At 38.0% G+C, this 15,016-nt stretch overlaps 1 protein-coding gene across 2 annotated transcripts; it reads left to right on the top strand.

Annotated features, from left to right (window-relative positions):
• The first annotated feature begins 10,546 nt into the window (after window positions 1-10,546).
• LOC127365629 (endothelin receptor type B-like) lies at window positions 10,547-14,517 on the top strand. 2 transcript variants are annotated; one of them, XM_051403921.1, is made up of 8 exons: window positions 10,547-10,649; window positions 10,810-11,274; window positions 11,429-11,541; window positions 11,729-11,933; window positions 12,226-12,366; window positions 12,455-12,588; window positions 12,686-12,794; window positions 13,584-14,517. In XM_051403921.1, exons 2-8 carry the CDS (start codon window positions 10,858-10,860, stop codon window positions 13,752-13,754), a joined length of 1,290 nt encoding a protein of 429 aa, XP_051259881.1. In that variant the 5' UTR covers window positions 10,547-10,649; window positions 10,810-10,857; the 3' UTR covers window positions 13,755-14,517. The 2 variants fall into 2 exon arrangements, with proteins under 2 accessions (XP_051259881.1, XP_051259880.1); XM_051403920.1 differs by having other exon boundaries at window positions 11,726-11,933.
• The last annotated feature ends 499 nt before the right edge of the window (window positions 14,518-15,016 follow it).

Below are 15,016 nucleotides of genomic sequence, written 5' to 3'. Positions count from 1 at the left end.
CTCTGTGCTTTCAGCTGAATGCAACATCAGCCTGCTAGAACGCTCACAATGACATTGCTTTTGCTATACAAGATGTACACATTGACAGGGAGTGTAACTCCTCAAATGGCAAAAATCACACTCTTTTTGTCAGTTTTTATTTAACACGAGCATGTCACCATATTAACAATGGTACATGCACACTCACTCTCTCACCTCTTTTAGGTCAACACCGTTGGCTATCTGATCACTGGTCACTAGGGGTTTCTTCAGCTGCTGGCAGTGCTCACAGCAAATGGTCCACACAGTCTGCAGCGACTCCTCTGATGAGTCTGATCCACTTGAAGTTGGGCTCTGAAACGTTATTGGAGTAGACAATTTTTTCTCAAAAAGACACTCACATTGTCACAAATACATAGTATGCAAACATTCCAGTTAATGAGATATTCAAAAAGCATGTTACGTTCTGGCATGTTTTAAAATAAGCAGCAGCGGAGACAGGCTAGTTTTGATACGAGACAAACGTAGACTAATTGCATGTTCCATAAATACATTTATACTAGAAGAAGAAAAGGAGCAGTTTCAAGTGGCATTTCCTCCATACCTTGTCCAGATTAGTTAAGGACTCTTCAGTTTCTTCTTGGCAGGCTGCGGGAGTTTCCTTGCTGAGTGAATCCAACACTTCATTATCTGGGGATATCTCCAACTCAGACTTCGTGTTTTTAGGAACGCTCTGAGGAGAAAAAAACAAAGACACTTCATAATTTATTAAATTCTTTGAGGTCTTTAACTTGTGCTTCATGAATAAATCAAAACCATGTCTCTGGATACCATGTCACATCATCTTTCACAAGATAAAACTTACACTGTGACAAGGATAGACAACGCTGTGAAAACTCAAATTCAGTGTTTCTTTGCCAATCCTAAAATTATCTCTAAAACACACAAAAAGACCTCATATATGCTAATTGCATCTATTCACCATTTGTCTAAGGTCTCTCTACAAAGTGAATTTCAAATGTAATGACAAGTACAGAGAAACCTTTCCTACTCTTGAGTGTCCTAGCAAAGCTTTTACTTTGTCAAGGGCATCCTCACTGCAGTTGAGGGAGGAGGGTTTTTACAAAGAAAACCTCATTGTGAGTTTGTTGCTGTAAACCATCCTCTGGGCATTTACCCCACCTTAACACACTCACCTGCTCCTCAATAGTCAACCCCAAATTCTCGTCAGGAGCTTTAGATGTTTCTTGGTTTGGGAACTCTGCAAATGCAAATAATTGTCATCTCAGATATTCAGAGATATTTACTGACCGAGGTCAAAGATTCATAATTAGCAATAAATGTGAAGAAACTGCACCTTGACTGCACTCGTCCTCGTGTCTCCAGTCAGTCTGCGAACCAACGCTGATTCTGGTGACAACTCTCCCGTCGAATGCATGAATCCTCAGACATTCATATGAGCTTACACTGGAACCAGTTCTTCATTGTCAGCTTAATTAAGCCCAAACATGATGGAAAAACTCAAGCACCTATAAAGCATAATACTATACAATACACCTGCCCATCAACAAGTACTATCTACTGCATGGGAACCATATCCAGAGGTGCTGGTTGAACTGCATGTTTGAAGTTGAATTTCAAACAAAATAAAAATCTCTAAGTTATCAAAAGAAGGCTTGCAATAGATAAAACTTTTCCTTTTTTCCTCCTTTAAAAATGAGACAACATTGCATGCAGGCAAGATTTTATGTTTTCTGCTGCTTTCTACTGCTTAATATAATAATAATAATAATAATAATAATAATAATAATAATGCTGTGACTAAAGTCTCTGTCAATTTGTCACATTTCTTTCCTAACCTCTGTTTGTTTACAAGTCCGAGATTTGTTGTTGAATCCATCTCAGCTGATTTGACTGGTGAGTCAAGTGTTTGCATCTTCGTGATATCCTCTATTTTTTATGGAGCAGATGTGAGCAGATAAACCACAAATGAATGATAAAAAAACAAAACAAAAAACAACAAAAAAAAACTAACATTTTGAATCAGATACAGAATGGTCAAATGAAAACAGCATGCTTTGCTCCTAATGTACCATAGCAACCACCGAACAATAAGCAACTGTTTCTATGGGAGACACATTAACAGAAATGGGAGAAAAAGAGAGAGAAAACTGTACTGAGGTTCTTTCAAATCCACCTCTTCTTTTATTTGATCTCTTTTCTTCTGTAGTTCTCACCATCTCTATTATTGTTCAAGTCATAACACTACATTGTTAAACTACATCTCATCTTATCATATATGTTGCCTACAGTTTGTCTTTCAAAGTTTTCATTGATTTGTTTTACTTCTGTCATACACTAGGTAGCAATGTGCCTATAATTCTTTTCTTTAACAAATCTAATTATTATACTGACATTGGAAACCTTTTTTACTCTACTGTACTTTATTATGTGCATGCCAATAAAGCAAATGTAAATTAGATTTTAGGGGAAAAGCAGGAGAATAGGGAGGGAAGAGAATATTCATCTCTGCAGTGCGTTTTCACCGTCTGCAATTTCTGTAAAAATAGTAAGTGTAATTGTAAATCAGCCATATACCCACATTCAATGCCTGTATTAGCTCAGTAATAAGATCTGGGAATAACACTAATTAACAGTCTTGCAGTTGGCCATATATAGTAACTAGATAATGCAAATAAATCATACTAGACTGGTTATAGTAGATTAAAATGATGTTACCATCAGCTACAAGTAGATTTAAAATGGAACCGAGATCACACTCATCTTTAAAAACCTTGATGTGCTTCTTTTGATAACTTTTGACACAGCATGCTTATGGTAATTGGAAAGCCTTGGTGATGTACAACAGGATGTATCTGTTTTATTTCAATTAGGGATACTACTAACATGGTTATTTATCACAAGAATCCTGGGGTTTCATTTTTTTTTATACTTTGTGTTGCACAAAAATGTTTGTACAAGCACATCAGCTTTTGTCATGTGGTATCCTTCACAGCCTCTCAGGCTTTACTTCTTTTGGACTGTACTGAAAGATGTCATAAAAGCATCAAACCTGAAAAGAAGCTGCAATAGATGGCAAAGAATGCTTCAGACTTTATTGTACATGCACACTGGCAAGCTTCTCTGAACGTTGCAATTTACAGGCAATTTAGCATTTGTAAAACGAACAAACAAAAAAACATTACGTTGTGTTTACTTTCTAAATAAATTCAAAATTATATACTGATTCTAAACATCCAATTAAAAAACTAACTTGATCTCGTGCTACGGGACCCAAAGGGATTCTTCTTTATGTAACAGCACAGTAACATAACATGCATGGTGGCAGATGAACAGTTATTATGCCATATTTCATACAAATGGGAATCACTAGTAAGATGGTAAAATGGGGAAAGTGGGCATGTATGCACAGCTTGGAAAAACCATTGGCACAAACTAGCTGCAACAACAAGTCGGGTGTTGGAAAATACTTTGGGCTCCTTAAGTATTGAAAGTCTTGATCATGCTGGTAAGAGAGGTGTTTAATATCTGGATTTCAGTTAAAGTTTTTTACTTATCATTCAATTCTGAGGTGTAGCTATTCTCTTTCATAAACAACCCATTAGGTACTGAATCTCACAGCAGATCTTATTGAAGGTATATCATGATATCTGGAGGAATTGATTTGTTGTTGGTGATTTAAATACTAACACAGACAACCTTGGCTTTCCATTTTTTATTTTCTTTTTTTCAGATTCCTCCCTTTTCAAGATATTAACTACCTGATCTTAATGTTTACTGAATGTCTGCATTGCCAAACCAACTGACCCAGTCTTCCATAAATCTTATTCTATAAACCTTAAGCCCTTTACAGTCTAAATATAACCGTGAATGACTATAAGCACCAGATATTACAGAGGTTTAGACCAATGCAAGGCTGTAAACTGTAACACAGCAATACATTTTATCAGCTTTTGCCAATTATGTATTTCTCTCTTCATTTACATTGGTCTATCTTTTTTGGATGACTTCTCCTTTTCCATTTGTCTGCTAAGCTGCTGTGTCTGGATAATGAAACTGTAACGGTGGGACATGCAGGTCTGCATCTGGCCAAGCAGAGAGTAAATCTCTGCGCTCTTCATTTGGATATATCTCTCCAGAACGTTTTGCTCCGGCTTGTCATGGTTCTCTTGATAAGTGAGCTGCATTAAAAGAAAAATAATATGTAGTCCCTTTTCATTTTTTTGTGTGCACATCATTAATGACTGCTATAATTTGCAGCATACAGTTTTATATGGCGGCTCCTATATTTGCATTTATCATTACTCACCTTAAGCTTTGACCCCACGCTGAAGCGCACGCTGTTTTGCCGATGTGCAAAGGTGATGTACATGTGTTCTTGTGAGTGTATCCGCACACTGATGTCAGGGCCCAGGGAAAAGGTTAGAGGCTTGAAGGGAAGGTTTCGTCCATGTGGGTCAAAATAAAACCATTTCCAGCGCCTCCTCAAAGCTCCTGTCTCACCGAGGCAGAGACCTCCGACAGGGGTCAGATTCAACCTTCGGACACACCACAGATATTAGCTATAGACACATCCTGACCTATAACATGAGAGCAGCAGGTTAATCAAAAAACTATCTGTGGTCAAAAAGTAATTTAAAGGTCCTGTGTGTAACTTTTAGCGATCTGCAACTACACTGCTAGATGCCACTAAATCCTACACACTGGTCCTTAAACCTTATAGGTCTTATACATACATACATTACATAATAACATTTATTTTCAATTCCTAACTGACTAATTCAATTAAATGAATAGTTTGACACTTTCAGAAATACACTTATTCGCTTTCTGGTGGAAAGTTAAATGAGAACATTGAAACCACATATACTATACTATACTATACACCTTGGTTTGCATAGCTTTGCATAAAGAATGGATACAGCTTTACAGCTAGTCTGCAGTGTCTGAGGGTAACAAAATACACTTATGAGCACCTCTAAAACCTCATTATTTAACATGTTGTATCTTGTTTGATTAATCCATACAAAAACTGAAACCTACAAATTGCGATTTTTGGACTATTTTTCATCTGGGAACAGTAACTTTCTGAAATATCCGCTGGTTACCTGGCAACTGCTCCCAGTCAAGACATAGTCTGGTACATAAACCCCCATAAAACAAATTGCAGTTTTTACACAATACAAATCACACAAACATATACATACAAAAATTTTGCTACTTTCAGATACAGATACAGCATGGCTGGCTTTTTTCCTCTTGTTTCCAGTCTTTGCTAAGCTAAGCTTACCAGATTTTGGCTGTAGCCTAATATGTACTGATATGAAAAGTTGTAAGAATAGTATCAACCAACTCATCCGCTCCACTAGAAAGCTAATAAGCATAAATGTGGATTACTATTACTTCAAGGGCTCATTTTAGTAAGAACCTTAAATTATTATAATAAAGGTTATTGAGTAACAATTACCATATCATTCCATTGGGATGGTAGCATGTAGAGTGGCCTTTATTTGTGAAAATGCCTTTGATGCTGGGGGCTGTGTCCTTGTCCTCCAAGATGATGTAAGTGAAGTCAGCAGCTTCTGCAGAGGATATTATAATGGCTGCTTTCCCAGAAGGATAACTTTGTCTATTAAGGATCATTAAGACTGTGCAAACCTTTTATCAAAGGGAACAAATGTGTACCCTCTCATTACTCTGACCTTGTCCTTGATCTTCCACTTTGTGCACTGCTTAAAAGGATACAAAACATTGCCTGTTCCATCTTGACATAAGGTGAGAAAACATTCCCCACTTTTGTAGAACTTCTTCATTACATCCTTTAGCTGTAATACCAATAACCAAGTTATTTATTACATTTCTGGTAAATAGACCATTGATAAAACACTTGTGGTTTAGGAAAAGAACACAGCAACATACCTTAGCCCCACCATCTGTCTCTTCTTGTAGTGTAGACATGCCAGCAGCATTAGGGTTGTGAGGCTCATCATTGATGTATTGAATCTCTTTTGACAGGCTGTAAATTTTATGCTTGATCTCACTACAACCTGAACAGACAAAGGAAAACATTCATTTATTGATATTTTGTCAATGAGAAATCTGAAAAACTGAATACTTCATGTATTCATCATTTGAACTAGTTTGTCAAGACTAAGGCCCAAGGTTGACTACTTACTTGTGTGTTTATTTATCTTGTCTTTTTTAAGTTTTCTCTGGAGTTTCCAATGTCTCAACCTAAATAAAAAATAACAAAGTTATTTTCTGCAGAAGTGGGAAACTGTACAATGCAATGCCAAACCTTGAAGGGTATGTTTGGAATCAAATTTAGATTTTTTTGTCACAGTCAGCACTAAGAGAAATTGGACTCTTTTATTGCATGCAATATAGTATATCAATATCAATATCAATATCAATACAGTTACATATATGTCCCTCAGGAGCCTTCCCCACCATCCTCCCAACATATAAACTAAACACACAAGGGACACAACGCCTACGTTACTCACCTCTCAATTGCCAACTCTTCAGCAGCTTCCCTGTCTTCCTCACTCATCATGGGTGCATAAGAGCTCACGTCGATCTTTCTATTTGACTCCTTCTGCACCAATTTTTCTCTCTCTTCCAGGATAAACTCTCTCATTTGTTTTGCTTGCTCACAACAAAAGAGCTGAATAAAAGAAAATTACAGCATTAGGTTTTTTTTTTTCGGTTTTTTTGTTCCCCTATGAATCTTTTCCCACCACAAACAGTCAATCTGAAAAGTCATTATTTCTAATGAATTTATTTTCAATTTCTTCTTAGAGGTAAACAAGCACACTAACCCTCTCAAAGTCTGTTTCATTTTCCAGCAGTTGCATGAAGGGCTGACAGAGCTGCTGGCAATAGTCACACTGAGCAAGATGCACACCCTGTTTAGATTCAACCTTTGGAACCTACAGTGCGGCAAAAAACAGATTCACAATCACCTCCCCACCTCTGATATTATAGCCTCCACACACTGCTATTACTGTGGGAAAATGAAAAAGGCCATCACTGTCATTTCCAGGGACTATGGGCAATATAGAGATACAGGACTAAGTCGACGGTACCTTTTCACTAGTAGTTTGTTTTGGTTCTGGCTTGTGTGCTATGAGTCGAGGCGGACCCACACAACGTATATCATCTTCCTTCTCTGGCATCTTTTCATCCTCTGTTTCCTGATGTGAATAAGACCAATACTCGTATAGATTGTTGGATGTAATAATATAACACATATATATATATATATAAAACATACCATGAATACTTTGCATGTAAAAGTAATGCATTCAAAATTTTACTTAAGAAAAAGTACATAAATATATTGGATTAATGATATATTTATTTACAAGTATCACTTCAGTGTTGCAGCTGGTAAATATAAGGATAATTTAAAGGACCAATGTGGTAGGATTTAGTGGCATTTAGGTGTGTAGTTGCACTCTTCCCGTACAGGCAGAATAGAGAAACTACTACAAAAAACATGAATGGCCCTATCTAGAGCCAGTGTTTGGTTTGTCCATTCTGGACTACTGTAGAAACATGGCGGTTCAACATGGCAGCCTCCATGGAAGGAGACCTGTGATATCTGTAGATGTAAAAGACTCATTCTAAGATAAACAAACAAACCCCAGAACAATTCTTATTTTCAGGTTATTATACACTAAAGAAAACATAGTTGTGAATATTACATTCCATTTCTGCCATTAGATTCTCCTGAATATGGACCACACACTGGACCTTTAAGTAGGCTACAGTACTTGAGTAAACATTAGTTACTTTCTACCACCAGATTTTGCATTTGGGAGAACAGAATTGACTTCACTTGCATAAAACACACTTTTTGCCACGAGCATGCGTCCTGTGAAGAATCACTGTCAGTGTCCACGCTCACAACCTCTGCTTGCAACAACTCTGGATCTTCAATTTCCTTTTGAACTGCACAAGAGAGAAATAATTGGGAATTTGACAGATGTCTAAGTCATGAGAGGCAAGAGGGGGCAGGAACAGGTGACCCCCTCGCACCCAAACTGATGACATGGCTTACCTTGACAGCTGAAAGAGAGGCTCTGCTCCACCCACTCCCAATCTGTCTGGGTCTGAGTGCTCACCAAAGTAATGAATCTTCCATCCAGGGCACGTACCTCCATGAACTCTGGTGAGACCGGACTGCTCCGGAGAACAGAGACAGAACCAAATGTATTTATTGTTTCCTTTTGATCAGTAAGTTAAATTGATCCGTTTCCTCACCTAAATGTAAGTTTCAGTGCCAATTATTTTTCACTCCACAGACAGGAGACAAAGAATTACAGAACAACTCTATTCATCTTACAGCTAAATTAATACATTTTGGCCTTTTGGGGGCAGAGGAACTCCTCCACAAGATAAAATACATACATCTGACATATCATCGTCTCATAAAGTTGTTTTGGCCAATATGTTAGCAAACATTCACATTTTTGCACATTCAGCAGGCATGGAGCAACATTACAAATTATTTGATATCAGTTCAGATAATGTTTCCTGTCAAATACTCACTCTTCTTTCAGCTCTGATCCTTATCAATTGATAAAAATCTTGGTGTTTAGCTAGCATTTGTTGACCTTCCTTACCATCTAACAAGTATGTAACGTACAGTAGTTTTACTGGACCTTTTAAGTGCTTTTGGGTGGAAACAGCTGCATCCTGAGGTAAGTGTAGCGAACAAATGAAAAGGGTTAGAGGGGGATACTGTTCTGGGACCATACTCGCCCAGTACATGCTGGGATTGAAATTATGGATTGCAAGTTTTCAGATCAAAACTGATTTTCTTCTCCTAAAGCCAGTGTCATTACCCAAGTTTTGATACATATATTGTGGCTTTTTAATCATGTTGACCAGCAAATTATTATTATATGATCATCAAAGAACAGCAAAAACCAAAGGCCAAGCATTTCAAATTGGTTTCAGATCAATTTTATAGCATATCAAATGAAAATATGGGTAAAACAAAGCAACAAAAATGTAATAACTAACTAAAATTTAACAATGGTAATGCTTTCTTGAGTTCAATGATGTGGTCATTAAAACAAGACTCTTCAAGGGAATGTTATATGAATACTATTGTCATGCTTATAGGTCTTTCAGTCATGCTACTGAAAATTAAAATAATTCCTTACAGCTTCTTTTTTGTAGGCGATGTACTGAAGCATCTTGTTTCTCTCCAATCGCCTACATGAAAAGAAAAGTTATTAAAATGTAGAGTATGCAGACAGCCTGGCAGTGAACAGTTGTCATACTATCATATGCAACTCAACCAACTTACTTTCAATAATCGGTTGTTCTTGTGGAAGCATGCCAGCACACAGTTTCCCAAGGTCATTTGCTACTAGCGGAGCACAGATTTTAGTGTTCAAAAGAGAGCTGGAGTAGTTGTCTGGTATGATATTAACAATGGGATCTTCCTGGTCTTCACATGTCTTGTGTTCCTCCAGGCTCTTTGGGTTGTCACAAAGCTGTCGAGGGGAGAAGTCACCTTCTTCAGGACTCTCAGGAGATGCAGAGGCAGTGTCTCTCTGGTAGGGTGGAGACTGACTCATGTTTGAAAAATCGTGATATGTCAACTGAAGCAAAATCCTAAAAGGACACTCACTGAGAATATTTCACGGTTCCACTTGTATCATTTTTGTTATTGTTCAAGTGCAGTTGCCCGGCGGTAGTTTTGCATCAGGCTCATGTACATCCAAACTGTCATAGTTGGAGAAGACAGTTCTCCTGTTTCCATTACATTTGCTAATGATGACTTCTAAGTTTAATGATTGAGGCTCAGGGGCTTTAAGCAAAAAATCTCCTCACTGAAATAGGCATTTTACTACTACAACACTTTGATTTTGTGTGGAACTTTTATGTCATAGAAAGGCCAACTTTTTAGCGAGAGAAGGAAACACGTAACAGAATATCCCAAATGAAATGATGTCACTCTGTGATAACAGACAATACATTTCAACACCATCCTTTCATTGAGGATGATGCATCAAGGGAAGTAATTACAGTCACTACTGACAGATTGATGACTAATGCTGACAACAATACCTTAGTCTGTGTGACCTGGTGCTACTCAATGCACAAGCAACAGAATAAACTGGAGCCAGAGACTGCTATACCAAATGATAGATTTTATTTACAATGCATGAGAAGTAAGGAAGGGGAGAAATTGTAATCTAAATTTAAACCAAATCAGAACTCTTAAATAGCACTAAATTTACCTATGCACAGCAAGCTAATGTGACTCAAACCACCCCTGCAAGAAAAAGTAGTATTTCATGGTTCTAGACATACAATATTAATGTTCTGTTTTTAAACATTTGTTTTAAATGGAGTCTACCAAATCAAATGCCAAACAAAGGCTGGTCTCAGCTGCTCTCCCAGGTGTGTCTCACTGAGCCAGGTGAGTTTCCCTCCCCCTTTTTAAATACTCTTCCCCTTTGCATGAGCCATAGTGCTAGACTTCCTGTTACTTTCCCTTCCGCATATAAAACCCAGATTTCCCTCAGCTGGGTTCTAACATTTCCAGGAGGCACAGCATGTGTTAAACATACGTCCCGTTTTGCAATCGCAGACGCTCGTTTCATGCATAGATTGTACATCTAAAGGTAAGCTGGCATAATTCAGTGTATCATATTGTATTAGTGTTGTTTATTTATTGTTTCCTTTTGATCATTAAATTAAATTGATCTGCTTCTTCATCTGAATGCTTTACTGTAAATCTCAAGGCTAAGTTTCTGTGCTAATTATTTTCACTCTCATTTTCAGTCCAGTGCTGGCAATACATCTCAGGGCCTTTTGAGGAAATCATCAACAATGTGGACCGTGGCTCTCATTTTTTGTTTGGGAAATATTCTCATCAGAGGCGAGGCCAGTGATCAGCATTCAGACCCAATCGCTGTAACTGAGCTCTCTGAAACGGCCTCCTCTGGTCTTTTAATAGTGGAAAAACAGAAATCCAACAGTTCAATTCATCCACCCCAACTAGCAGGACCAAAAACATCACACCCTCCTATGTGTTTGGAGTCAGCTGGAATCAGAAATGCCTTCAAATATGTCAATACGGTTGTCTCTCTTGTTGTTTTTGTTGTTGGAATAGTGGGGAATTCAGCCTTACTAAAAATCATATATGAAAACAAATGCATGAGAAGTGGACCGAACATTCTCATTGCGAGTCTTGCTTTGGGGGACCTCATCCACATTGTGATAGACATTCCAATCAACGCGTACAGGGTGAGTTGTTCACCTCACGCTGTGCAATTACAATGAGAACACAATGCTCCACCTTATCCTGTTCTCTTTTTATCCATTTTAAAACTTCAATCTCACCTTAAATTGATTGTGGGTGTTTTTCTCTGACTGAAATTCCCCTTTGTTTTTGCTTCAGCTCATGGCAGAAGATTGGCCATTTGGTGTGGTACTGTGCAAACTTGTCCCCTTCATACAGAAAACCTCTGTTGGAATTACTGCGTTGAGCTTATGTGCTTTGAGTGTTGACAGGTACGCAGATAAGTGGCACTGTCCTGTGCCCTAAAAGTAAATAGTGTTTGCTGGCTACTATCTGTATTTTATCAAGCAGACAGATTGTTTAGCATTAGCCCTTGAAATGTTCTTTAACTGAAAAATGTATCATTGTTACAGACAAAAAGTCCCCCAAGCCATAACATTTTCCAATTGATTTTAGCAGATACCGAGCTGTAGTGTCCTGGAATCGAATCAAAGGCATCGGGGTTCCAGTGTGGACAGCAATCGAAATAACTCTGATATGGGTTGTTTCTATCCTGCTGGCTGTGCCTGAAGTTGTCGGCTTTGATATGATAACAATGGACTATAAAGACAAGCATCTGAGAATATGTCTGCTTCATCCCATGCAAACCACACAGTTCATGCAGGTAATGTAATAGTCTCCAGCCAATGCAACAGGATAAACAAATCAACATGTGCTATGTGTGGTTTGATTGTCTTTTTACTTTTTACTCATTGCAGTAAGCAATATATAATTACTAGTATTATTTCTTGACTTCGTCCAAGAGATGCCCAACACGTTCTTGTAGCTGTCCTACCTACCTACCTTTCTATGTTTGAAATATTGTTTTATGCATGCTGCATAATGTAGCAACTACTGAACATCTCGCCTTCTGCCACGCCGACTGACTGTGGGCCTCTGTCATGTTTAATCAACAGTTTTATAAATCAGTAAAGGACTGGTGGCTCTTTGGCTTTTATTTTTGCATGCCACTGGCTTGGACCTCCATTTTCTACATACTCATGACCAGAAAAATGCTGAGGAACACTGAGAACACGTTAAGCGACCACACCAAGCAGGTAGTTAGTTAATGCTTTTAAGCACATTTTAAGCACGCATATTGGTGTAACATCAACTTTAATATTGACTGTATCTTTCCTTTTTTAGAGACGAGAAGTTGCAAAAACTGTCTTCTGCCTGGTGCTTGTGTTTGCGCTTTGCTGGTTGCCTCTATACCTCAGCAGAATCCTGAAATTAACCATATATGATGAGAAAGATCCTAATAGGTGTCAGCTACTGAGGTGAGCATGAAGAATTCAGTACCTTTTTTTCATTGTTCATCACCCAGTTTGTGCTCTTTTGTCTGATTAATACCTAATGTTTATCCTTCTTTCTCAGTGTCTTTCTTGTCCTAGACTATTTTGGCATTAATATGGCATCACTCAACTCGTGCATCAACCCTATTGCATTGTACATAGTCAGCAAAAGATTTAAAAGATGTTTCAAGGTAAGATATGCTGTCATGCACTTTTTGTTTTTCCAGTTGCTCCTATATAGGGCACTATTCAGTTTTAGACAAATCTGGTGGGGGGGTTGAAAACAATGTGATCCACATTGGATGAGCTATCATATGTGTCATCAAGGACATATGGAGTCATGTCTGTAAAACGGCCAGACTGGAGCAAGCAATGACCTGAGGGGGTGATAAGTGAAAATGGTCTGGAAAAACATTGTTAGAAAAAAGAAAAGAAACAGACACTTGGCAATCTACCAGACGGTTTTTCCACTGAATCAGAGTGATGTGTTATGAGGAGGAAGAAAACATAGCTTCAAGGCAATTTTTCAAGGGAAAATATTTTAAAAGCATTTATTGCATTACTAGCTCAGTAGGACATATTTAAAACATACTTGTTTTGGCTGTCATCAGAGTTTTGCTCTTCATTTGCAATAATACAGCAAACTATTAAAACAATCACCTTTATTTTTTGATTATTTATTTATTTAATATGTCCCCTTTTTCTTTAATTAAAAGAACTGAAAAAACTTAAGCTTGCTCTCAACAAATGTCTCTACACAGAGGAATAAAACAGAAGGTATAGAACAGTCCTCTCTGAATTACAGATTGTGTATCAAAGCAACAAAGCTTTTAATGTAGGTCATTATTCTGAGGCATACAAATAGGTAAAGCTGCATTCCACGTATAAATAAACCCCATAATGTGCCATTCTCCATGTGAAGCTGATAGTAAATGTGTGTTATCCTTTGACCAAATGTCTTTGTGTGTGTGGTCCTTCAGGCATGTCTGTGCACTTGGTGTCTACCTCTTCAAGCTGTTACCCATGACGAGGGGCAGTCTGTTTTTAAGTCCAGAATGCAGGATCAAGCCTCAGAGCAGAGCTCCAGCATCAAAGCACACAAGCAGGCTTCCATACCTCTACCTGAGCAGGAGAACAACGTACCATGTTAACAAAACTCATGTGGAACTGTGAAGATCCTTTGTGAGAGTTCTTTAATATTTATTCATTAAATATATATATATGGCTATCAAAGCAGCTCTATCGGTAGTTCAGCAATCTTGACATACTGTCCTAGTAATATGAAATACCTTGTGAATAACATACTGCACTGTCTTTTGTACTGCTGTCGTCAGTTGAACATCTGCTTTGGCATGAGCAACCTGGAGTCAGACTGTTCAGACAATTTGCCCCCAGGGTTTGACTCACTCCCAACCATTACATCAGATTTTACCTCGTACCTATCCTGTATCATGCATCACAGTTCTCAAATCACTGTTTTGGGCACGATGTTAACCTGGCACCCATCAACTGAAATCTTGTCACGGCTTATTGCCTGCCTATATATTATTTTGATTCTGTTTCTGGATTCTGGTGAGATACGGTGCCGTAGGAAATCAAGCAAATGGGAATTCTAATTTTTTTTTGGTGGGTTTTAGGGGGTATGGTGTATTATTAGCACATAAATGTGTGTTTTCATCTCTGTTAAGTTTCACATACACAGCAGCCTAAGAGTTTACAGCGTTCCTTTCGTTCTTGAACCTTGAGAAACATATCAAATTGGTGCCACAAGTAGATTCTGTCTCCGTCACTGAATGACTGATTGATGGTGGCCTATTTTTAATGCATTGTTAAATGTGTAATGCATGGAGACACTTTATAAAAGACCTGAGAGTGGGGAAGAAGGAAAACGAAGATGACAGAATGAGGTCAGGAGGAGAGGGGATGGGAGGGGGGGTGTAGAGATGAGCACCTGATAGGTCTTCCTGTCACAGGACAAGGCAAGCACAAATAGAGCGCTGTTCTTCCAGCTAATGCTGTATCAGTCTGCAAAACTGTCTTGATGCTGCACGCTGGAATGCCTATTAAAAGTTTATCTTGTCTAAGTAAGGAGCACAATCCTCAACTGTTTGTTAAGAGGTTGTTTGAATAAAAGCGTGTGAATACTTGTGATGTTTGTATTGAAGATATGTGTCATAAAGACAGGACTTTATTGTATTTAGCTAATTAAACCTTCCAGTAAAGTACTGTGGATTTCTAAAATGAAACTTTCATCTTCCATTATTTTCACAGATGCATGTACATGGAAAGTGCCTTATTTAAATCATAGATAATTGAAGAGCTACTTTTGACACTCCTTTCTTTATTTTCAATAAAGGAATCAGATAAAAAGAATGGCAACTTTGTTTTACATCATAACTTTTGCATATTAGTG

This window comes from Dicentrarchus labrax, unplaced genomic scaffold (assembly GCF_905237075.1).
Source record: "Dicentrarchus labrax unplaced genomic scaffold, dlabrax2021, whole genome shotgun sequence".
In the NCBI taxonomy this organism is placed as follows: Eukaryota; Metazoa; Chordata; class Actinopteri; family Moronidae; genus Dicentrarchus; species Dicentrarchus labrax.
Note: the sequence above shows the minus strand (reverse complement) of the source record. Positions and strands in the feature narration are given on the sequence as shown.

Excerpts from the sequence above, each read along its gene's own strand:
- LOC127365629 (XM_051403920.1), top strand. The coding sequence starts at position 10,858 with ATGTGGACCGTGGCTCTCATTTTTTGTTTGGGAAATATTCTCATCAGA. Across the intron at positions 11,275-11,428 it reads TTCCAATCAACGCGTACAGG|CTCATGGCAGAAGATTGGCC; the intron begins GTGAGTTGTTCA and ends TTTTTGCTTCAG. Across the intron at positions 12,367-12,454 it reads TAAGCGACCACACCAAGCAG|AGACGAGAAGTTGCAAAAAC; the intron begins GTAGTTAGTTAA and ends TTCCTTTTTTAG.